Source organism: Pseudochaenichthys georgianus, chromosome 7 (genome assembly GCF_902827115.2).
Source record: "Pseudochaenichthys georgianus chromosome 7, fPseGeo1.2, whole genome shotgun sequence".
In the NCBI taxonomy this organism is placed as follows: domain Eukaryota; kingdom Metazoa; phylum Chordata; class Actinopteri; order Perciformes; family Channichthyidae; genus Pseudochaenichthys; species Pseudochaenichthys georgianus.
Genome location: NC_047509.1, coordinates 37496547 through 37519911, shown reverse-complemented (window position 1 = coordinate 37519911; position 23365 = coordinate 37496547). Strand labels below are relative to the sequence as shown.

Genomic DNA, 23365 nt, shown 5'->3' with positions numbered 1-23365 from the left:
ATTGGCATTTATATATCTCCTATCATAACACAGCAAGTATTGAATGAATAAAGCCCACCAGGTAAGGCTTGTTTATAGCAGTGAAGATGGCAGGAAATGGCTTTTTGCTAATGAAGCGGTTGTTGATCCCCTCCACCTATCGGCTAGTTGTGAGGAGTGAGTAATTGCAAAAAGGTCGTTTTTCAAAATCATGCAGCCCTATCTAAGCAAATGGAATACACTGGCAAGTGTGTGTGCAAATGATATAACTCTTTACACAAGATATTTCTTAGATTTTAGAATACGTTTCTCTTGGACACTGAAGTGGAGGCTCACCTCGTGCCAGGAGTTGCCCAGGTAGTTCCCGTCGGTGTGGGCCACAGTGATCAGGGTCTTGATGGTGTCGATGTTCTTCTGCTTCATCTCTGTGATGCTGGAGCTGGCTGTCAGCAGGGTGAATCTGGCCAGAGCCTGGACATACGCATCCCGCTCCAGCTGCACACGGGATCATGTGAGAGGTTAGAATAAACTCAGAGTAATGCTTATTGTATTCCCTCAGACACCTTGGAAACACATGTTTAGTACAATTAAAAAAGGAAATGGATTCCTGCTCCAGATACTCTACGATATGAACACTTTGCAAGTTTAACATTGAACAATCATGTCCCTATGCACGATGATGGACTACTATTCACAATTGGTTGGGCCACTCAACATTTATTATACATTTTCGCAGTTTTGTTTGAGGTTCCAGATGAATATTGTCCTCAGATAAATAAATAATTATGTTGGCTAAAAGGATTTGTATTTACAGCTGAATCAAAAACAAATCTTAATCATAAAAGAAAATGTCTCCTAACCATCACAAAGGAACGCGACACGACATGAAATGGAAGAAATGGGCTCTAGTTGAGAGGGCCCTTAAAAACAAGAAATATGCTCTTCACTTTTCACTCTCTGTATTCCATTGGTACTGTGAACCATTTTGTTTTTCATTTACTAAAGGGATCCTATTCATTTGGTCTTTTTGAAACCAATCGGTGTGTTTGTGAGGAGATATTCTTATTTCGTTCATATTTGTTAGGCATATTATGTTGAAGCATTTCGGTGAAACATTTGAAAATACATAGCAACAACGTAGGGCTTGATGCGTGTTCAGATGTCAGACCTGCATGCTGAAGATGCAGGCGATCCTGATGGCACAGCGGATTCCCTCCAGGCACAGAGAGGCCACCTCGGGGTCGTCACAGTCCTGCAGCCCCACGCTGAACGCCGCCAGCAGGGGGGTCCACGCCAGCTGCAACACACGCTCAGTATCAGCAGGGGCTTCACAACACTGTGGTTACTATCTGCACTGCTCCGTCCAAACATGTGCTTTACTAAAGTCAGGGGTGTGCAGTGAAGTCGGGCTGCTTGCAATACTTATTGAACATGGTTACTTATTGACTTTGGGAGCATCATGCATTTGTTTAACAAGTCTTTTTACAGTGGGTTTTGAACTTTAAATACAAATGTAATGAATTTTTTTTGGTAAATATAAAAAATTATTCGATCAAAATAAATATAATGGATTAAGTTGTAATGTTAGTGTTATTCCAAAACGTATTTATCCAATACATAAAAAAGAATATACAAAAATAAATTAGATTTAATATCTTGGAGAGCTCTGCCACCTCCCAATCAAATATTGAACATTAACTAAACTATATTCCACATATTCTTAACAATAACTCGCAAAAGTGGACGAAAGTGCCCGGCTGTAACGTTGTAAAAAAGGCAGGTGGATTTACAACACAAGACGGAATGAAAGCACCATTTCACACAAAAGCTGCTTTATCTCGATCTTCTTGTCTTCATAGCGTTTGAAGCCAATATCATCATTTGAAATACATTTCATGAATCACCAGCTAAAGTAAATATGTTCAAAAGAGTAAGCACCTTGAACATGGGCCTGACGTGCTCCAGGTGTGTGGCGCTGAAGAAGGGCGCCTGAGCGTGGCTCACAGCCTCCATCAGAGCTTTGGCCGTCTTGCCATCTGCTCCATCTCCACGTTGTACAGCAGACGCCGCTGCTTCTCACTGGCCACACCTGGAGGAGGAGGAGGAGGAGGAGGAGGAGGAGGAGGAGGAGGAGGAGGAGGAGGAGGAGGAGGAGGAGGAGGAGGAGGAGGAGGAGGAGGACAGAGATGTCAAACATACAGAGTGTATTCTTGGAAGTGGTCCTGACAGAATGAAAGGAGATGCTCACTCTGCTTGGTGGACTTTGGGGTGATGGAGAACTCTTGCTCTCCTTCATGGCGATCTTCTTGCCTGCGATCTCGTCGTATATGGAAGACAGATACTCCTCAGGCAGGTCCTTACTGTCGTTGATGCCACGATTCATCTTAATGTACTGCTCCTTTGTCATCTTGTTCTTCACCTACATACGTGAAGAAGATGGAGGAGGGCAGTGATTCGTTCAAACACAGGACATGGGGATTGTTGCATTGAGACTCTCACTGGCCATCTGTTCAACCACGAATTAACAAACATCGATGAGCTGCTTAATGTTTGGCATTAAATCAGGTTGTAAGCTTCCATCATAGTGTGGTCTCTTTACGCTGGACGTTGTAATCGAGTCTGAGCGTGTATTTACTACATACATGCATACAAACTACATGCATGAACAAAGCCAGCTGAAGTTCATTTGATATGTTGCTGCATGCAAATGTGTAGATTATTTGTCTTTTGGTAGTTTGACCAACTCTTATAATGTGATTGCAAATCTTCACAGTCGAAGCACTTTACAAAACAATAAAATGACTTGGAATGATCTTAAGCCAACTTAAGAGTATTTCTCTTAACAGCAAAAAGGTAGCAGGCAATCTTATTAAGGAGTACAAGCTGTCCCACAGTATCACACTGGTGAGATGTACGAGGTACACAGCATCTTTTAATATACTGAAATAGATGTTCACCGTCATCTCTCTTTCCGCCCCATCTATGAGGTGTGTCGCAGTGAGCCATATTTTACACCTGATTTTCCCAGACCTGACATTTCAGAAGCCATTTCCTCCGACCCGGTGGTCTGTCAGCAGAGATACATCGGGGGCAGCAGCTATTTATAGAAGGTCGCTTTGAGACAGAGGCCAGCATAGAGGACTCTGGTGAAGAAACAGTCCCCCAGAAGAACCACATGCTGGTAGATCACTTTTTACAGTTTACAAATGGAGTGCCAAAATATATAACAACTGTCACTGCGGTTGGATTCGTGAGTTGAAAAACCCTGTTTGAGAGTGTTATAAACTACTGTGCTGTGTTTTAGCATTCAAGCTCATTGATGTGTACTACACTGGACTTCCTGTCACACTTCTGCTTTTTGAAGGCGTCTCACCTGAGGGCTGTGCAGGTCGGTGGTGAGCATGATGATGGAGTACGCCAGCACATAGGCAGTGTCTGCACTGGCAAAAAGAATCTGTCTGCAAAACAGAATACACATGAGAGCACTTTTAATTAAACATTAAGTCTTAAAGGAGTGGAATACGTTTTTGAATCTTCTTGTAAAAGTACTAATACTACATTGTAAAAAATACTCCTCTACAGTAACTTACAATGCAAGTATCATCAGATAAATGTATTGCATTTGTAGTAAAGTGTTTTAACTTGTATATGTGATTTCATTTGGTGAATGCATGTTGTATCTTAGTGCTGCAGATGTTAATGGTTTTGCTCATTTTAACGTATTTAATGTTGGGTAGTTTAATCTACAGCAATGCATCATATTCTAGAAGATAATTATTCTAAAATACATTTGTAGCTTTGTTGTTGTCCTGTTGTTAAATGATCATGATAGGGTTGTTTTCAGCTCTGTGTCTACCACGTGATTCTCAACTTCAGTTGATCACATACATTTAAAATAGTTAAGTGTAAATACAAATCTGGAGATACATGTTTTACTGAACAGAAAAGGGTTTGTTTGATCTGAAAAGTAACTAAAGCTGTCAGACAAATGAAGTGCAGTAAAATATTCATATTAGATGGAATGGAATTACTCGGGTACTTTGAACTTGCACTTAAGTACAGTACTTGAGATAATGTACTTAAGTACATCCCGGGCACTCTTGTGAATGGACGGAACAATACATCTTTCTCAATTTGATAAAGAATTCTAAGGTGGGGCCTTACCCCTGGTTGCACTCCAGGTATCCGAGCAGCGACTTCTCCATCAGCCTGTCGATCTTCTGAGCCTCCCCCGGCAGCCTGAAGCCTTCCAGGAACGCTCCTGAGCGCTGAGACAAAGTCCCCACGCCCACAGAAAGTCCAGCTGGTCCACGTAGCAGTACATCACCTCTATGTTGAACTTGATGTTCTCCGCCCAGGTACTCTCCCACCTGAGTCTGTGGACGCACAAGTAAGAGGGGTTGGATGAACTGTTTTGTTGCTTGAGAACACAGCGCTGTACAATTTAAATCTGTGGTAATTCCTCACAGTGTCCAGTCTCTCCCTCCTGGTGCAGGAACTGGGCGATGTCCTCGGCTGTGGAGCCCAGCATGCCCTGGTCCTGCAGGTACTGGATACCTCGCTTGGGCTTTTTGTTGAAACTGGGAAGAGAACGGAAGAAAACAGGATGAGAAAAAAAAAAGACTTGGCTGAAAACATTCCACGTGTTGTACATTATTTTTACATTCCTCTGGGGGTCATTTGGGGTTTGGTAACCCATCTTTCCTACATCCACATGTTGACTTGCAGGGGCTGTGGATCGGATCAAACCACTGAACCTCTGCTTAGTAGACGCCTATTAAAGCAGCCCCTAAAGACCCACCAATAAAAGGCTGATCCTCAGTGATGCTAAGAGAAGAGACAAAGGGCTTCACAGTTCGATGCCATGCTCGATGATGTCCTTCTGCTGTTTGATGACCTCGTACTGCTCGGGGTGGTCGGCCTGGGACAGCGCCACGCTGGAGGACACGGTGGAGTCCAACGAGCTGATGCTGTCTCGACGTCCAGCCAGCGGCTCTGGGGAGCTTCAGCTCTCCACCGTCACTTTCTGAGGGATGCTCCTGGCCTGCAAGTAAATCACACACTCTTTAATTAAATGCTGATCTTCCTCCCTCTGCACTGTGTACATATTTCAATGACACTTCTCACTTACCGAGGTTAGCCTGAAGGTTCGGGTTGACATACATGTCTTTGCTCCACTCCACCATACATTTTAGGATGGATACCAGACACTCCAAACCCTTTTTACGTAGACTCAGCTCCTGTGGATATTAAAGACAGCATAAGTTAATTTACACAATCACTTTTTCCAAATCCAAAAGTCAAAATGTGTTGAATAATGTACTTGTAGTTTTTGCCAAAAATCACAACATGATTTTTCTTGCAAAATATTGTATTTGAATCCATATCTGTTGGAGATCAGATTTGCAAGGCAAGTTTTATTTATATAGCACTTTTCAACACAAGGCAATTCAAAGTGCTTTACAAAAAATGAAAGACATTAAGCATTAAAAAGAAAAGCTAATAAAATAAACATTAAAAGAAAAAGTACAAGGATAAAAGTTACAGTGCAGTCTAAGATATGAATAGTTCAATTAAAAGCAGCGACAAAAAGAAAAGTCTTCAGCCTGGATTTAAAAGTAGTAGAGTTGCAGCGGACCTGCAGGTTTCTGGGAGTTTGTTCCAGATATTTGGAGCATAACAACTGAACGCTGCTTCTCCATGTTTAGTTCTGACTCTGGGACAGAAAGCTGACCAGTCCCTGAAGACCTGAGAGATCTGGATGGTTCATAGTTTAGCAGGAGGTCAGAAATGTATTTTGAGCCTAAACCATTCAGTGCTTTATAAACCAGCAGCAGTATTTTGAAATCTATTCTTTGACACACAGGAAGCCAGTGTAAAGACTTCAGAACAGGAGTGATGTGATCCACTTTCTTAGTGTTAGTGAGGACTCGAGCAGCGGCGTTCTGAATCAGCTGCAGTTTCCTAATAGATTTTTTAGTGAGACCTGTGAAGACACCATTGCAGTAGTCGAGTCTATTGAAGATAAAAGCATGGACAAGTTTTTCCAAATCCTGCTGTGACATTAGTCTTTTAATCCTAGATATATTCTTTAGGTGATAGTAGGCTGATTTAGTAACTGTTTTAATGTGACTGTTGAAACTCAGGTCAGAGTCCATGACTACACCTAGATTTCTGGCTTTATCTGTTGTTTTGAACATTGCAGACTGAGGCTCAGCGCTAACTTTTAAACGTTCTGCCTTGGCTCCAAAAACCATTACCTCAGTTTTATCTTTGTTTAATTGGAGAAAGTTCTGACACATCCAGTCATTGATTTGTTCAATGCACTTACTCAGTGATTGAATTGGAGCATAGTCTCCTGGTGAAATTGTTACGTAAATGTGTGTGTCATCTGCATAGCTATGGTAACTTATTTAGTTGTTTTTCATTATCTGAGCTAGTGGTAGCATGTAGATGTTAAAGAGAAGAGGCCCCAAGATGGAGCCTTGAGGAACCCCACATGTCATATTTGTCAACTCAGATGTGTATTTACCTATAGAAACAAAGTTGTTTCTGTCCTTTAGGTAGGATTCAAACCAATTTAGAACTGTTTCCGAAAGTCCCACCCAGTTTTTCAGTCGGTCTAGTAATATGCTGTGGTCAACAGTGTCAAACGCAGCACTGAGATCTAATAATACTAACACTGAAGTTCTGCCACTGTCTGTGTTTAAGTGGATGTCATTAAAGACCTTTACAAGAGCAGTCTCAGTGCTGTGGTTTGGACGAAAGCCTGACTGGAACACATCGAAACAGTTATTTAAATGCAAAAAATTACTCAACTGTTGAAAAACAACTTTTTCAATGATTTTACCTAGAAATGACAGGTTTGATATGGGCCTGTAATTGTTCATTACTGAAGCATCTAGATTATTCTTTTTTAAGAGCGTTTTAATGACTGCAGTTTTCAGGGCCTGTGGAAAAATACCTGAGTGAAGAGATTTGTTTACTATATGAAGTAGATCTGAGGCCATGCAAGGCAAAACATCTTTGAAAAATCCTGTTCAAGAACAACATTTTCTCTACAATCAACAAACAGTTCGCCCTTTTGATTTCTATTAATGGGGCGGTCTAGAAGCAGCTAAAAAAATAAATCACATTTTAGTAAATTACTTAAGTCTTAAGTAAAAAAGAAAGAAGATCTGTCTTCAATCGCTTGGCGATTCATCAATACAATATTTAATACAACTATTTCTTTAACTAAATAATTCAATCTTATGAACCCCTTAATTCATATTGATGATTTTGTGAAGAATTAGAAAAATGTTTTAAGGGTGACGATATTTGAAGCTTGGTTTAATACCCAGTCATGTTACTCTCAGAACCTGACTGAAGGAGCTGTGACCAGAAGGTTCCTGCAGCAGAGGGTCAGTACCTGCAGAGGAGTCATCCCCAGCTCCTGCCCGCTGCGGCCCTGAGCGATCTTCGACAGGTCGCTCACCAGCCGCTCAAAGATGTTGGATGCATTCAAGTCACAGTCATAGTTCACGTAAATGTCAACCACGCACTGGGCATCTGGTGAGAGGTTTGGACAAGTTAAACATGCATAACTTGTTCTTACTTGAATACAATTCTCCAAAAAATCATATCCCCTGCCCAAAGAAAAGAAATAACCAAATTAATTAATTATTCTCTGCAAGATCAGTGTATACAATTTAAAAGCATATCCCCTGTACAACCACAGTAACCAGCAGACCAGATGTCTCCCTCTTCATTCTGTGCAAATAAGGGTCCCAAAGTCTTGGGATTCTATGATTGTTTGGACTTCATAAAACAGGGAGCAGGACTCTCAATGCAATATATGTTATTAAATTGAGTGGACAACTTTTATATTTGCATGAAGAGAAGAGATGATTGTTATGCAATTAGAAAAAGAGATCCATCCAGCGATGCAGCCTCTTCTTCAGTCACATCATTAAACGTCAGCTCAACGCCAGGTGCCTAATATCCCACAATCCTTGGGCTCTTTTCATAAATGTCCTGTTATGTCTAAATAAAGCTTTAAGTAATGATATTGATTAAGATATTGGGATACCCATGTCTTAAGGGTTTTAGTTTGACCGGGTGTGTTTTATTTGATCATTTCTGACAGTGGATTCGTACCTGCACAGATGCGTGTTAGTGTCTGGATAACCATCCACTTGTGCTCAAAGGAGCTGGTCGATGTCTCTAGGATGGTCAGAAAAATCTCCCGAAAAAACACCTGAGGGAAATGGACGAGAGAGAGAGAAGTAGGGAGATGAAATGTCAGCAAGACTTTATGATCAAACTGGCTTTAACAAGATACTCCGTCAGGTTCAAAACTATCTGAGCCCAGAGGAGAGTGATTCAGTTCCTCTGCGTCTGTACCTCAATCTGCATCTTCAGGTGGACCTTGAAGTGTGAGAGCAGAGTGAGGAAGATGGCCAACGAGAGCTCAAAGACCTCAGGCACGGAGGAGACGCCATTTTTGGACAGGGCCACGCACAGATACTGTTTGATGGCGTTGACGAACATCTCGTGGGTGCGGAACACGGGACCGGCGCCTTGCAGCACGGAGAGCAGCAGCTGCAGGGAGACGATCTTAGAGCGCAGCTCATGGGACCTGGAGGAAAGGGAATGTATGATAACATTACAGGGAATAGACACTGAAAATGGATATGCTCAGTAGGCATAGATGTGCCCTAATAAACAGAAAGGAAACACAAGATACTGGGGTATAACAGTGTTTCGTCATGGTATTTATTAAATGTAGGTCAGACTTCTTTGTGAGCTGCATCCAGGCTCGGTTTACTCTGGCCTATTCTCTGCCTGGCTCAGAGTCTTATGTTACAGTAACTAGAGAGGACAGGGCCACAGTCCAATGGAAAAGGGCAAGTTAACCTGCGGAGACTCAGAAGAAGCGCCGTGAGGAAGCTGGAGGCATCGATATTCATTTTGGCAAACTGTAAAAGTTAAAAAGCCGCATAAAAAGAGTGGAAAGGAACTTCCAGAGCACAAATGTTGGGGATTTTCAACGTTCCCATCATCATTTCAAATGATTCTAGGACAAGATCCCAGGGGCAGTGCATGTGATCTACACATACATATGTAATATTAGACATATACAAATGTGGTTCATTGTTTTAAGACATATATGAAGACATTCATCGTCAGTCCAAAATATGGCTCTTGAAAAATGCACTCACTTTGGGTCCGGGGGTCCTTCAGCCAGAGGCTTCATGGAGAGTTGCAGAGAGAGCGGAAAAACCAGGAAGGCGTCTTTCTGCAGGATGTGGGAGAACCGGGCGGCACCGTGGGGTCCTTGCAGAGCGTCAGCATCCTGAAAAGATAGGGGGGCGTCGGTGTTACTCTTTTGAAAAACAACATGTCTACAGAAAACAAGAAAGAAAAGCAGCTCCGAGTACTCTAGCCTAAACAGTTGGTTTGTTGGGGACACCATGTTGATTGAGGTTTGTGGGAGCAGACTCCGGGATGATTCCAAGAGGTCTTGAGGTGGAGTCAGGAATGTTATCAACAGGGCAAACGTGCTCCCTGACATTTTTGTTATCCAACTCCTCACATTCTGGTGGCAGCGCTACATATTTCTACTTTCAAACTTCACATAATATTCACTGAACTCTTCAACTTGCATGCCTGGTTAGTGTGTGACTGGTGACAGGAACTAGACCGTGTGGATGCTCACTTCAAAATGAAAGAAGTAGAATTGTTCTACTCAAAGGAGGGAAGCTTTCAGCTAATGTCAGGCCATAGTTGGCCCTGCAGAGTGACAGAGTGCATGAATATGCAGGAAACACATACAAACTTGATTTCATTTAACTCTACTAAAAATGTCTGCCCACCACATTTCTGATTTATTTGTGATGGACCTTCTTGCCCGTAAATAACCAACACAACACGGTGCAACATTGATGCAAACAACCGATTAAGAGTAAATGACATAAATAGTTATTTCCACTTTGCTTCCCAATTGACTTATTATAATAACTAAAACTACTACGGTCTCTCACCAGCATATCTGCGGAGGAAACAGAAGAGCGGTCCTCAATGACGCCGTTCATCTGCTGACCCTCTGTTCTGACTCTGGGGGGAGTCACCTCTGTCTGCTCTTCCACAGGGGGGGCTGGGTGTTCACCTTCTGCAGGGAGGGAAAGAATGAGAGTTCCAGGTCATGCCAATCAAATCAAAACACTGTCGCAGAATAGTGCATTGACATGTATCAGAGTAGAACAGACGGATGTTCTAAACAACAGGATAACTCGTAGAGAAAGTGATTTCTGACCTGTTCCACCGTGTGCCTGCGCCGGGGTCTGCTCCCCCTCCTCTGCTTCAGCCACCGCTGACTCAGCTGGATTTACATCGCTCTGTGGTTTGTCTCCTTCCTCAGCTGGCTCCGCTGTTGGAGGAGGAGGCTGTCTCTGCACCCCCATCTTCAAAAAACCGAATCTGTTGTAAACAAATAACAGATGAAGGTTAAATAATGTATGAACGAAAGCTTTAGAATCTCCAATTATCAGTTTCTCTTTGCATTAGAACCTTCAATGTAACCTGAAAGCTGGGGACGTAAATTGACCCCACCTGTTGATGGTGTGATCTGTTCTTCTCCTCCATTCATTGGAGTGTTGCCGCTCCTCAGGTTCTCCATTCGTTGATGGAGCTTCTGAAGCTTGGTCCTGGTCCTGGTCCTGGTGTCCCTGGTCCTGGTCCTGGTCAGAGGCTGGGGCTGGGGGTGGGGGTGGGGGCGTGGAGCTGGTGGTGTTGGTGGCAGTGAGGTCTGGAGAACTGGCTGCCGGGGAGGGGGAGCTGTGGGGCTCTGGAGTGGGTGTGCGGTCCGAGCGGGGGGAGCTGGACCGCAGATTACCCGGGACCGGGGGAGGGGTTCTGGGGGGCAGGCGGAGCCGGTCCTTCTCCTGCTCCTGAGCCTCCAGAGCCTGCAGGACAAGAGGAATTGTTCAATACAAGGGGTTTCGGAAGTTCAAGAGACATTTCATGAAAAAACATTTGTATTTATTATTATACAAATGACTCCTGATCAGCTGACTCACAACACGGACCTCTGGAAGCCTATTTCAGCCAATACAATGTGTTGTAAAGGGGTTTCTCAAAATAAGAGTATCTTCAATTCATTTCTAGTATCAAAAGATATGAAGTATTGAGTATTGTATTTTGAGAACGTTTCCCGTGACTTTAGTGCCTATTTGTGTACATTTATTCTAAATTCACTAAAAGTATATAATCATAACATTTCAAAAAACTATAACTAAATAATTCCCTTAATGGAAATACTCAAAAAGGGTACGTTTCAGGTGTTACATCTCTTGATTTTTGTATCCTATTCAACTGTAGTTTTAAATGTTTTATTAATATTTTATTACTAAAAGCTGAATTGTGTTAATGCTCAATTGACAATATTTTCAAATGTATGAATTATAGAAAAGAGAGACCAACAATCGCTCTGTAAAAATCTTTAACTCTAATTGCCTACTAAATAAAACATGAATGTTGGGGCTGGCTTTTATCCAATGTTCAGATTTCTGTTCTGAAAAATGTAAACCCAGCTCTTTTTGCCTTAACAACTTGACTTTAAAAAGAAAGTGCCTGATGGAGAAAACAGTAGTTTGTATGGAAGGAGTAACAAAGTAAGAGCACTAACGGCCTGGTTCTCCATGCGTATGAAGATCACATTGAGCATCTGTGTGAGCGTGGCCTTGGCCGTGGTCTGGTTGATGAGGTTGCGGCTGGCCAGGTAGATGTTGTAGCAGGTTCTGACGGTGAGCAGCACGGTGCCCTCGTGGATCTCTATGTGGGGCGAGGTCACCGCCGTCAGCAGCGCCTGGACGGAGAGAGGAGGAAGTGGACAGTTGTCAGACGGGTGTCATGTTAACGCTGCTGCGCCTGCTGAGTCACCACCCTACTTCCCTACCTTAAGCCACAAGAGTGCAGTTTCTTAATCTTCTTCTTACTCTGCTGCTGCAGAATACAACTTCCATTTTCAATGTTACAGGTAAGGTTCTATAAGTCAGGCTAAATAGACTGCACTGGAGTTAAGGTCTCGTTTAGTAGTGGAGGTAAGACAAATATATGCTGATAATAGGCTATAAATCTTTTGTCAACAGTGATTAAACGACATGCTTATTACAGCAAGAGAGACTTTGCCCTTTCCCAACAAGCAGGATATGTATTTGATTAACTAAGAGGAGACCCGGGCAGTACTGGATCATACCTGCTGAGCAAACACAAGGCATGTTATCAACCCCAAGAGGTGACCAGGAAGGACACATGCATGTGGTGGGAGTCTGAGAAAGTGCACTGTTCAGGATGTATTATATGGCTGCATCTCAAACTCCGGACCGATCCCGGTGTCCCGTTATAACACATTTAAATTATACAAAATAAATGGGGACTTTACTGGCATTGATCCGGACCAGTGACCTTGTATAAAATTCACACGTGGACCTTTAATAAAAAAGTTTGAGTACCCCTGTCATATACTATTAAATAACTTTTTTACAAATCCAAAAATTTAAATAGTGAATATTTCAACCTTTTTTCTGCTAGAGTGAAACTTGTTCAACCTGTTCAGGAAGCATAATGACTCGTCTGTAATGACTGATGCTTTTATGCTGTCAACATTATCTTAGGGGCAAAGAATGAAGGACGTCTAAAATCCATTTTAAGAAAACGAAATATTCATTGGACTACTAAGGATTACGTGGCTGATATTGTGACACACAAAAAAAGCACGATTAGTATGTATTATATTTAAATACTCATAACTAAGCCCAACTCCTCCCATAACATGCAGAAACATGTGTTCTCAGAGAAAAGTGTGTCTGTCCTGCCTGTTTGGCCCTCCTGGCTCTCAGATCAACAGCAGCAGTGACAGCTGGAGGACCTGAAGGCAGCCAGATGTGGAGGGGCGCTTGGTTTACCTTGATGATCTGCAGCTGGACTCCCTCGTCGGTCTGCGGGCCCTGGAAGCAGTTACAGACGGTTTCCATCAGCCGGTCGATCAGCCTCTTGCCCGGGGTCCGGCTGTCCGGGGCGTTGCCTGTGATGTGGCCGTACGCTATCAGCTTCTGAAGCGGGGACAAACACAGCACAGGTTAGGGCAGCAGAGGCAGGGTGTGTGTGGAAGTCTATTATTATTATATCTTTATTGAAGAAGGACTGGCATATAAACACAATATCCCAGATTAAGGTGACACATGACAATCAAAACACATTGAAACATTTCCTGGTGCCTATCACATTAACAACTAAAATAGATCAATAAAAATGTATACTAAATAAATACACACACATTTATCAATACAACTCTAAGGTTACAATTCGATTAAACTTACATATCAAATAACAGTCAAATTAATGTTGGCAAGACTGGTTGCTCAATATCCATTTGTTTGCAGAATGGGGAAAAGGGTAAAAAGCCCAAGCAGTTAAAGAAAGAGTTATTAAATACATTGTCTTGGATGTGATTCCGCATTTGTGTTTAGGTGTATGTGTGGGTTTAGAGCTCATTGCACTGTGTGTTTGGTTCGCTCACTTTTAGAACATGTTGTAACTTCTGTGTGTGCGTCTCCATGGTGATTAGGAGTTCATTTCATTCAAAAGGTGAGCATGTTTTGAAAAAGGGCCATATGGGCCTTACTACTTCACTTCTATGCAGCTGGGCGAAGAAAGGAGAATGTATTCTAATAAAATGTGTCAAACACGGTAGGTCCAGAGTCTTGGAGACTTTTAATGTCAAGTTTAGAGTAAAAGTCCCAAAATACTAGGGTCTTCATTCACACAAGGCAGCTCTAGTGCTACAACAATAAGCTGCTTTTATACAGCCCCTTTTTTCATAGATGCTGCCTTCCATAGGTTAGTCCGGATTAAAACATTACTCATTGTAACAATACCAAATGAAACAGACAAAACACAAAAGAGGTACCTAATGCAACAATGAATCTGAGTGTGTGTGTGTGTGTGCTCCTCAATGCTTTCCATTAACAGCCCACATCATGGACTTGATGGATTATAAACAATGTGACCACAGAAGTGTAGTAATGACAGAGAGATCCTAAGAGGTGAAAGGATGGAGTGTGTGTGTCCTCGCATTACTATACTTGTGGGGACCTAAATCTGTTTACACAGTCACGTGTGGGGACTCGCCTCCCTTATGGGGACAAAATGGAGGTCCCCATGAGTAAGAGTAAGGGTAAGGTTAAGGGTTAGGCATGTGTTGGGTATGGTTAAGGTTAGGATACGTCTCCAGGAAATGCATATCAGTCAGGGTTAGGTAGGTTGAGCCATTACTCCAGGTGAACCGCAGCATTGTGAAACAAGCTTTCACCCCCGAAAGCCACCACAAAACGGTTAATCTAATCTATAATTATATGCTGAGAGAAAGTCAAGTTCTGTGTGTGAGTGTGCGTGCGTGCGTGTGTGTGTGTGTGTGCGATTGAATATTAACCTGCAGACAGTCCAGGGAAGTGCTCACTATCCGGGGGGACTTTGACTGACAGGCCAACTCAAAGGGCAGCACATATTTGTCCGCCTCGATGTAGTTGGCTCTGGGTGGGACCACGGTGCCATCCCTGCAGGAAGGAGGACAGAACACGGACCATTGTAATACAACTGCAGTAGATCATATGAAGAGATATGGAGAGGTGCAGGAATGAGTTAGCATTTCTGTGCTTGAGGCTATGTTTCTCAAACATGTTTGGTTAGATGCCTGAAATAGGGTCTGTGGTTAACATAAGCTGAAGAGATGTTCATGTTTTGTTCTACAAATAAACATGTCAGTAAATAACCCAGTGGTAAATGACTGAAGGTTCTATGTTTCATTAAAACAGCGATTGCTAACAAGTGACTAAAGGAGACATTTCATCACGCTGAACATTAGCAGCCTTTAGCTTAGCAATGATGACGTACAGTCCTTTGACCATTATGTAGTTCCTTTATTGCCTGAAGTTACCTTTTTGCTTGCATTATCACTACAAAAATGATTATAAAAGTAGTATTAATATCTTGAGATTATCCTGCTGTACAGAATTTGTTAAAATCCTAACCGTGTGTTTGCCACAGATTTTATTTTCTGCAATACAATGATCCCATTGCTTTATGTCAAGAGGGCCCTTGCAGTGCTAACTTCTGGTATAGCCTATACATATACATCATCACTGCTCCACACACAAAAAGAAGGTACTTTACACATATTTTCGTATTGTAGAATTTCACAGAGCATTTGAGTTTAACTTTGAAACCTCCAAAGCCAGCAGGTTTCAGCTCAAGGCATTTTGAAGTCCTGCTGGATAACTGGTTTTACTGCAGACTGCTTCAGGGTCAACCTTAACTCCACTATCTAGAGAAGAACAAACTACACTCAACGGCATGCATACATTCACTCAGTCAGAGAAAAAGGTATGTAGGTGACAATACTTACTTTGCTTTTCAAGCTCCGCCTTGATCTCATCTATGGAGGGGGAGATTAAACGTTAGTGAAGCCCGCACTTTGACCCTTTCAGCTCCCATCAGTGTGAAATGATTTGATTCCAACCTCACATGTTTATATAAATAATACTGTTGTATATTGTCTACCCTATGTGGTATTGCAGATCTCATTCCATAACAAAAATGGCCGTTTCACTCTCTGAATCCATTTCTTCATACTTTGTATCCAACACTTATCCGTCCACAGCCACAAACGCAGCGTGCATTCAGCCAGATGTGACCAACCAAGTGGTAGGGCTGCTCAATTAATCATATTTTAAATCGCAATTACGATGTTGGCTCGCAACGATTATGAAAACAACATAATCGAAATAAAACGATTATTTTTATTTATTGGTTTTTCAGTTGAATTATACTTAAAGTTCAGAGTAATCAACTGTTAAAAACATACTGTTCACATTTTTGTTTTCAATAAATGGATGTTTTCAAAGTAAATGGATAATCGTTTTTAATAATCGTGATATCAATTATTGACCCAAATAATCGAGGTTATGATTTTTGCCATAATCGAGCAGCCCGACCAAGTGGATACAATCCCCAAACGATGTGGTGGCGAGTACCACAACAGTCACACTCACAAAGAGGAAATGAGGTTGAGTAATATTCACAAATGCTGTTACAGTATAGTGATGCTATATTTTCAGTAACTACCACATTTCATTTCAGGGAGAACAAAAGTGAACTTGGTTGCTTTTTTCATGGTTTGAGCTAAGGCTGCATATACATATTATTTGTATTACGGATCAATCTGCAGATCATTTCTCAAATAATAATTTGGTTATGAAATGTCAGAAAATATTGGGCGAAAAAACCTTTCTAGTCCAGGGGGTGTCTTAAAATGTCTACTTGTTTCACAGTTCAGACTCCTGAATGCATTCCTTTTATGTTTAAGTATTTTTATTGTTGGAGGTGACAGAAAAATAAGGTTTTCATTGCCAAATCTACATTGTAGCTGAACTATGAAAAAAAAGCCTTGAATCCTATTTGGGAGGAACTTTCTGCCAGTTTTGTATAGAAAAAAACTGAAATGATAAACCAAAGATCAAAACAGTTGGCAATTGTTTTTCTATTTGTCAATTGGTCGACTAATCTTTGCAGTCCATCTCGAATGTAGAAATAAAAGTGTACTTAACTGCATGAATAAGCTCTGACATAAAATCAACTAATCCCTTTTCCCACAGTCTATTTCATCATGGAAGCAACAGATGCCATGGCCTGCCGTTAAACAGTATGACTACTTATATTAGAATGGAAGAGCATTGAGCCTAAGGAGATGTTTATGAACCTGCAACGGGTTAACCTTAACATCAGACAGTCAGTATGTAAATACATGGGGAGACACACAACAGTGTGAGGAGGGGGAAAGGAGTGTTGTGTTATACTGGGATCATGAATAATGAGTCTCACTAAATACTTCTAATACCAACTAATTGTATCTGATAGAATCATACGTTTTCAAAGCCTCTACACCAACAAGATAGTTTTCAGTTATCTCATAACAATATATAAGACAGGGAGCTGCACACAAAGGGCCGGGCAGCTTACACTGAAATATAAAAGCAGTATGTGACAATTAATAAGTGAGGAGCCTGATGTGTAAGTGTAACACTATCTTGGATTCAGTAGAATGGAAAAGCACGGGCGTCAGAGTATCCTGGAGTTAGGTGGCCTGCCGTGTGTGTGTAATAGTGTGAGCGCGTGTGTGCGTGTGTGTGTGCGCGCGCGCGCGCGCGGCAGGACCGGGCTGGCTGACAGTGCTACGTACAACACAGGGATTGGTCTGTTTAGCTAGCTAACCTAGCCCAAACTAGCTAACGACAGCTAGCTTGTTTACTTGCCAACGTTGACAGCGGTGACGGTGTGTGTAAATGCAGGGTGTTAGCACTGCATAATTACCAGAAAGATGTGAAAGTGATGTCAACATACTATGAGCACACCTGTAAACGTCAACGGACATCCTAACAGACGGTGAAGGCCATGCTAACGCTAACATTAGCTAACCACTGTCTATCAAACGAGCCAGACGCGGCCGAAATGTTTCAATGAAGCACAACATAAAAACACCAATCAGTACACAAAACAAACACACTCACCAAGAGCCACCTGACAGGCTTTACGCAGCTGGCTGTTCTGACTCCTCTTCACCTCCTTATCCGAGGATTTTTCTAGCGCCCTGGACAGAAACATGCTCTTAGTTTTGCTGTTTTCTGCTTTTGAGTGTGAGTTGTGCTGCTGTGGGGCCCGCTGGTGTTGTTGCGCATCTCTCGCTCGTGTTGCCGCTTCTCTCAGGCCGTCATTCTCGGCCTGGCCCTGCGAGTAAGCAGGTGACAAGGGGAAGCTAACGAAAGCCAGGCTATCGGTGTCAGTCCAGTCGAGTCGCTACCTCAGCTCAGCGCCGCCATGCTGGTTACACGTCATGTCACGTGACTCTCAGCTGTCTGGGTTTTGACAACAGCCCCCTGAGGAGCGGATACCCTCTATATGGGGGCGAAAGTCTCACACTTAACTCAAGCTATATATACATCGTCGAGATTGTAATCGTGTCCGGGTAACATTACAGACAGTGGAGGAGCTTTGAACGAGCCCGCGTTATGGCGAGTTGAGCAACAGTTCGCCGTATTACCGCTGGGATAAATGAAGCGCTCCCAATGAAAAGAAAAGACGCAATTTCTGAAATGTCCTGCAGATGTTGCCAAACACCACTATGAAGGTACATGAAAAATATCTGTTAAATGTTACGCATGTACATCGAACAGCCGATGCCAAAATGACTAATTAAAATGAAAATAGCGCTTTTATTTAGATTTCTTATCAACGTGTGCATCAAAATATTTGCCATTTTTTAAAAAAAGTCTCAGTTACTGTTGTTGTTTTTTAATGAATCAGACACTGATGGTGGTGCAGCAGCACTGTACCTCTTTATATAGGCATGTTTTCCCTAACAAATAGTTGTTGGCTGATCAGGGGGTACGTGGCTGAATGTTTTTTTCAAAGGGGGTACATTATTGAAAACAGTTTGAGAATCACTGCTATAGCACACTGACCTTGTTGAAGTGGTCTCCTATGACCTGCCAGATTCGGGACCACTGCAGCCTGATGCGGTTCATGTTGTAGTACGAGATCTCCACAATCTTCTGCAAGCTGAACATCCTGGGCTGGTGTGCTGAGGCCAGCTCGTCCATGGACACGGCACACAGCCAGCGCACAAAGTCCACTGGGAACATTCAAAACAGCAACGCACAATGAAGAACTGCTGCTTCTTTGGAACACACACAGACAGAGATACTGTGCGACACACTCACGATTGCATTTCCATCTAGTCTGGTGGATCCAGTGAAGATCCTGCAGAGATAGAAGAAGCGTTAGTATGTGTACAGAACAGAACCCTTCATTCATCATCAAAAACATATATTGATGATACATTAATGATCTTATTCATGTCTATTTTGTCTTACCGGTCCACAGCTACCACCACACTCTGAGAACTGGTCTCTCCCACTGACTCCTGGATGTGAGCCATCTGTCTCTTGTCCTGACTGCCGACCAGGTTACCTGCAACACCAAAAGCATTTAACACAAGATAATGCATACTGGTATTAACCAAACCCTATGTAGGCGTGATCCTGTAGAAAGAGACGCATTAAGCAGGTGATTAGAAGAGACATAAGAGTGTGTCTCACCCAGGCCCAGGGGCATGAACTCCTCTGTGCCGGAGGGTAGACCCTTGATGCCGGCCTCCTTGTCCCGCACCACCCCTGAGATGTAGCGCGTCTTCACCCGGTGCCGATCAACTGGGCGAGCTCCAGCTGACTGATGCACCTCAAGATCTACAACACACAGAACACACATTAGTTCTAGTGGATCTTTCATCCATTGGATTAGAGCTAAAAATGATTCTGATTCAGTTTATATGAGAAATATCTTAAACAGTGCTCCGAAATGAGCTCTTTTATTATATTAAGCTCTAAAGGTTGAGGCATGTCCTTCGAGGGATGAGAATAGAATTCACTAATTATCAAACATCTAAGAATCCGCCATAAGAAATTGGCATTTATATATCTCCTATCATAACACAGCAAGTATTGAATGAATAAAGCCCACCAGGTAAGGCTTGTTTATAGCAGTGAAGATGGCAGGAAATGGCTTTTTGCTAATGAAGCGGTTGTTGATCCCCTCCACCTATCGGCTAGTTGTGAGGAGTGAGTAATTGCAAAAAGGTCGTTTTTCAAAATCATGCAGCCCTATCTAAGCAAATGGAATACACTGGCAAGTGTGTGTGCAAATGATATAACTCTTTACACAAGATATTTCTTAGATTTTAGAATACGTTTCTCTTGGACACTGAAGTGGAGGCTCACCTCGTGCCAGGAGTTGCCCAGGTAGTTCCCGTCGGTGTGGGCCACAGTGATCAGGGTCTTGATGGTGTCGATGTTCTTCTGCTTCATCTCTGTGATGCTGGAGCTGGCTGTCAGCAGGGTGAATCTGGCCAGAGCCTGGACATACGCATCCCGCTCCAGCTGCACACGGGATCATGTGAGAGGTTAGAATAAACTCAGAGTAATGCTTATTGTATTCCCTCAGACACCTTGGAAACACATGTTTAGTACAATTAAAAAAGGAAATGGATTCCTGCTCCAGATACTCTACGATATGAACACTTTGCAAGTTTAACATTGAACAATCATGTCCCTATGCACGATGATGGACTACTATTCACAATTGGTTGGGCCACTCAACATTTATTATACATTTTCGCAGTTTTGTTTGAGGTTCCAGATGAATATTGTCCTCAGATAAATAAATAATTATGTTGGCTAAAAGGATTTGTATTTACAGCTGAATCAAAAACAATCTTAATCATAAAAGAAAATGTCTCCTAACCATCACAAAGGAACGCGACACGACATGAAATGGAAGAAATGGGCTCTAGTTGAGAGGGCCCTTAAAAACAAGAAATATGCTCTTCACTTTTCACTCTCTGTATTCCATTGGTACTGTGAACCATTTTGTTTTTCATTTACTAAAGGGATCCTATTCATTTGGTCTTTTTGAAACCAATCGGTGTGTTGTGAGGAGATATTCTTATTTCGTTCATATTTGTTAGGCATATTATGTTGAAGCATTTCGGTGAAACATTTGAAAATACATAGCAACAACGTAGGGCTTGATGCGTGTTCAGATGTCAGACCTGCATGCTGAAGATGCAGGCGATCCTGATGGCACAGCGGATTCCCTCCAGGCACAGAGAGGCCACCTCGGGGTCGTCACAGTCCTGCAGCCCCACGCTGAACGCCGCCAGCAGGGGGGTCCACGCCAGCTGCAACACACGCTCAGTATCAGCAGGGGCTTCACAACACTGTGGTTACTATCTGCACTGCTCCGTCCAAACATGTGCTTTACTAAAGTCAGGGGTGTGCAGTGAAGTCGGGCTGCTTGCAATACTTATTGAACATGGTTACTTATTGACTTTGGGAGCATCATGCATTTGTTTAACAAGTCTTTTTTACAGTGGGTTTTGAACTTTAAATACAAATGTAATGAATTTTTTTTGGTAAATATAAAAAATTATTCGATCAAAATAAATATAATGGATTAAGTTGTAATGTTAGTGTTATTCCAAAACGTATTTATCCAATACAAAAAAGAATATACAAAAATAAATTAGATTTAATATCTTGGAGAGCTCTGCCACCTCCCAATCAAATATTGAACATTAACTAAACTATATTCCACATATTCTTAACAATAACTCGCAAAAGTGGACGAAAGTGCCCGGCTGTAACGTTGTAAAAAAGGCAGGTGGATTTACAACACAAGACGGAATGAAAGCACCATTTCACACAAAAGCTGCTTTATCTCGATCTTCTTGTCTTCATAGCCGTTTGAAGCCAATATCATCATTTGAAATACATTTCCATGAATCACCAGCTAAAGTAAATATGTTCAAAAGAGTAAGCACCTTGAACATGGGCCTGACGTGCTCCAGGTGTGTGGCGCTGAAGAAGGGCGCCTGAGCGTGGCTCACAGCCTCCATCAGAGCTTTGGCCGTCTTTGCCATCTGCTCCATCTCCACGTTGTACAGCAGACGCCGCTGCTTCTCACTGGCCACACCTGGAGGAGGAGGAGGAGGAGGAGGAGGAGGAGGAGGAGGAGGAGGAGGAGGAGGAGGAGGAGGAGGAGGAGGAGGAGGAGGAGGAGGACAGAGATGTCAAACATACAGAGTGTATTCTTGGAAGTGGTCCTGACAGAATGAAAGGAGATGCTCACTCTGCTTGGTGGACTTTGGGGTGATGGAGAACTCTTTGCTCTCCTTCATGGCGATCTTCTTGCCTGCGATCTCGTCGTATATGGAAGACAGATACTCCTCAGGCAGGTCCTTACTGTCGTTGATGCCACGATTCATCTTAATGTACTGCTCCTTTGTCATCTTGTTCTTCACCTACATACGTGAAGAAGATGGAGGAGGGCAGTGATTCGTTCAAAACACAGGACATGGGGATTGTTGCATTGAGACTCTCACTGGCCATCTGTTCAACCACGAATTAACAAACATCGATGAGCTGCTTAATGTTTGGCATTAATCAGGTGTAAGCTTCCATCATAGTGTGGTCTCTTTACGCTGGACGTTGTAATCGAGTCTGAGCGTGTATTTACTACATACATGCATACAAACTACATGCATGAACAAAGCCAGCTGAAGTTCATTTGATATGTTGCTGCATGCAAATGTGTAGATTATTTGTCTTTTGGTAGTTTGACCAACTCTTATAATGTGATTGCAAATCTTCACAGTCGAAAGCACTTTTACAAAACAATAAAATGACTTGGAATGATCTTAAGCCAACTTAAGAGTATTTCTCTTAACAGCAAAAAGGTAGCAGGCAATCTTATTAAGGAGTACAAGCTGTCCCACAGTATCACACTGGTGAGATGTACGAGGTACACAGCATCTTTTAATATACTGAAATAGATGTTCACCGTCATCTCTCTTTCCGCCCCATCTATGAGGTGTGTCGCAGTGAGCCATATTTTACACCTGATTTTCCCAGACCTGACATTTCAGAAGCCATTTCCTCCGACCCGGTGGTCTGTCAGCAGAGATACATCGGGGGCAGCAGCTATTTATAGAAGGTCGCTTTGAGACAGAGGCCAGCATAGAGGACTCTGGTGAAGAAACAGTCCCCCAGAAGAACCACATGCTGGTAGATCACTTTTTACAGTTTACAAATGGAGTGCCAAAATATATAACAACTGTCACTGCGGTTGGATTCGTGAGTTGAAAAACCTGTTTGAGAGTGTTATAAACTACTGTGCTGTGTTTTAGCATTCAAGCTCATTGATGTGTACTACACTGGACTTCCTGTCACACTTCTGCTTTTTGAAGGCGTCTCACCTGAGGGCTGTGCAGGTCGGTGGTGAGCATGATGATGGAGTACGCCAGCACATAGGCAGTGTCTGCACTGGCAAAAAGAATCTGTCTGCAAAACAGAATACACATGAGAGCACTTTTAATTAAACATTAAGTCTTAAAGGAGTGGAATACGTTTTTGAATCTTCTGTAAAAGTACTAATACTACATTGTAAAAAATACTCCTCTACAGTAACTTACAATGCAAGTATCATCAGATAAATGTATTGCATTTGTAGTAAAGTGTTTTACTTGTATATGTGATTTCATTTGGTGAATGCATGTTGTATCTTAGTGCTGCAGATGTTAATGGTTTTGCTCATTTTAACGTATTTAATGTTGGGTAGTTTAATCTACAGCAATGCATCATATTCTAGAAGATAATTATTCTAAAATACATTTGTAGCTTTGTTGTTGTCCTGTTGTTAAATGATCATGATAGGGTTGTTTTCAGCTCTGTGTCTA

General features: G+C 42.3%; 2 protein-coding genes and 1 pseudogene across 2 annotated transcripts in view; all 3 read right to left on the bottom strand.

Moving 5' to 3' along the window:
• LOC117448925 (brefeldin A-inhibited guanine nucleotide-exchange protein 2-like) overlaps positions 1–23365 on the bottom strand; it is a 76387-nt gene that overhangs the window by 38811 nt on the left and 14211 nt on the right. Inside the window, 5 exon segments of the mRNA XM_071203854.1 lie at positions 19851–20009; positions 20681–20809; positions 21452–21603; positions 21760–21931; positions 22886–22970. Of these exon segments, the coding sequence (XP_071059955.1) occupies positions 19851–20009; positions 20681–20809; positions 21452–21603; positions 21760–21931; positions 22886–22970 (697 nt within the window).
• LOC117449219 (brefeldin A-inhibited guanine nucleotide-exchange protein 2-like) lies at positions 389–10424 on the bottom strand (annotated as a pseudogene).
• On the bottom strand, positions 10533–19472 carry LOC139434160 (brefeldin A-inhibited guanine nucleotide-exchange protein 2-like). Its single transcript, XM_071203659.1, has 11 exons — positions 19421–19472; positions 19173–19319; positions 18948–19044; positions 18779–18834; positions 18537–18706; positions 17586–17802; positions 15425–15454; positions 14453–14616; positions 12927–13073; positions 11648–11827; positions 10533–10925 (listed from the first exon to the last, which is right to left on the bottom strand). Exons 1-11 carry the CDS (start codon positions 19470–19472, stop codon positions 10533–10535), a joined length of 1653 nt encoding a protein of 550 aa, XP_071059760.1.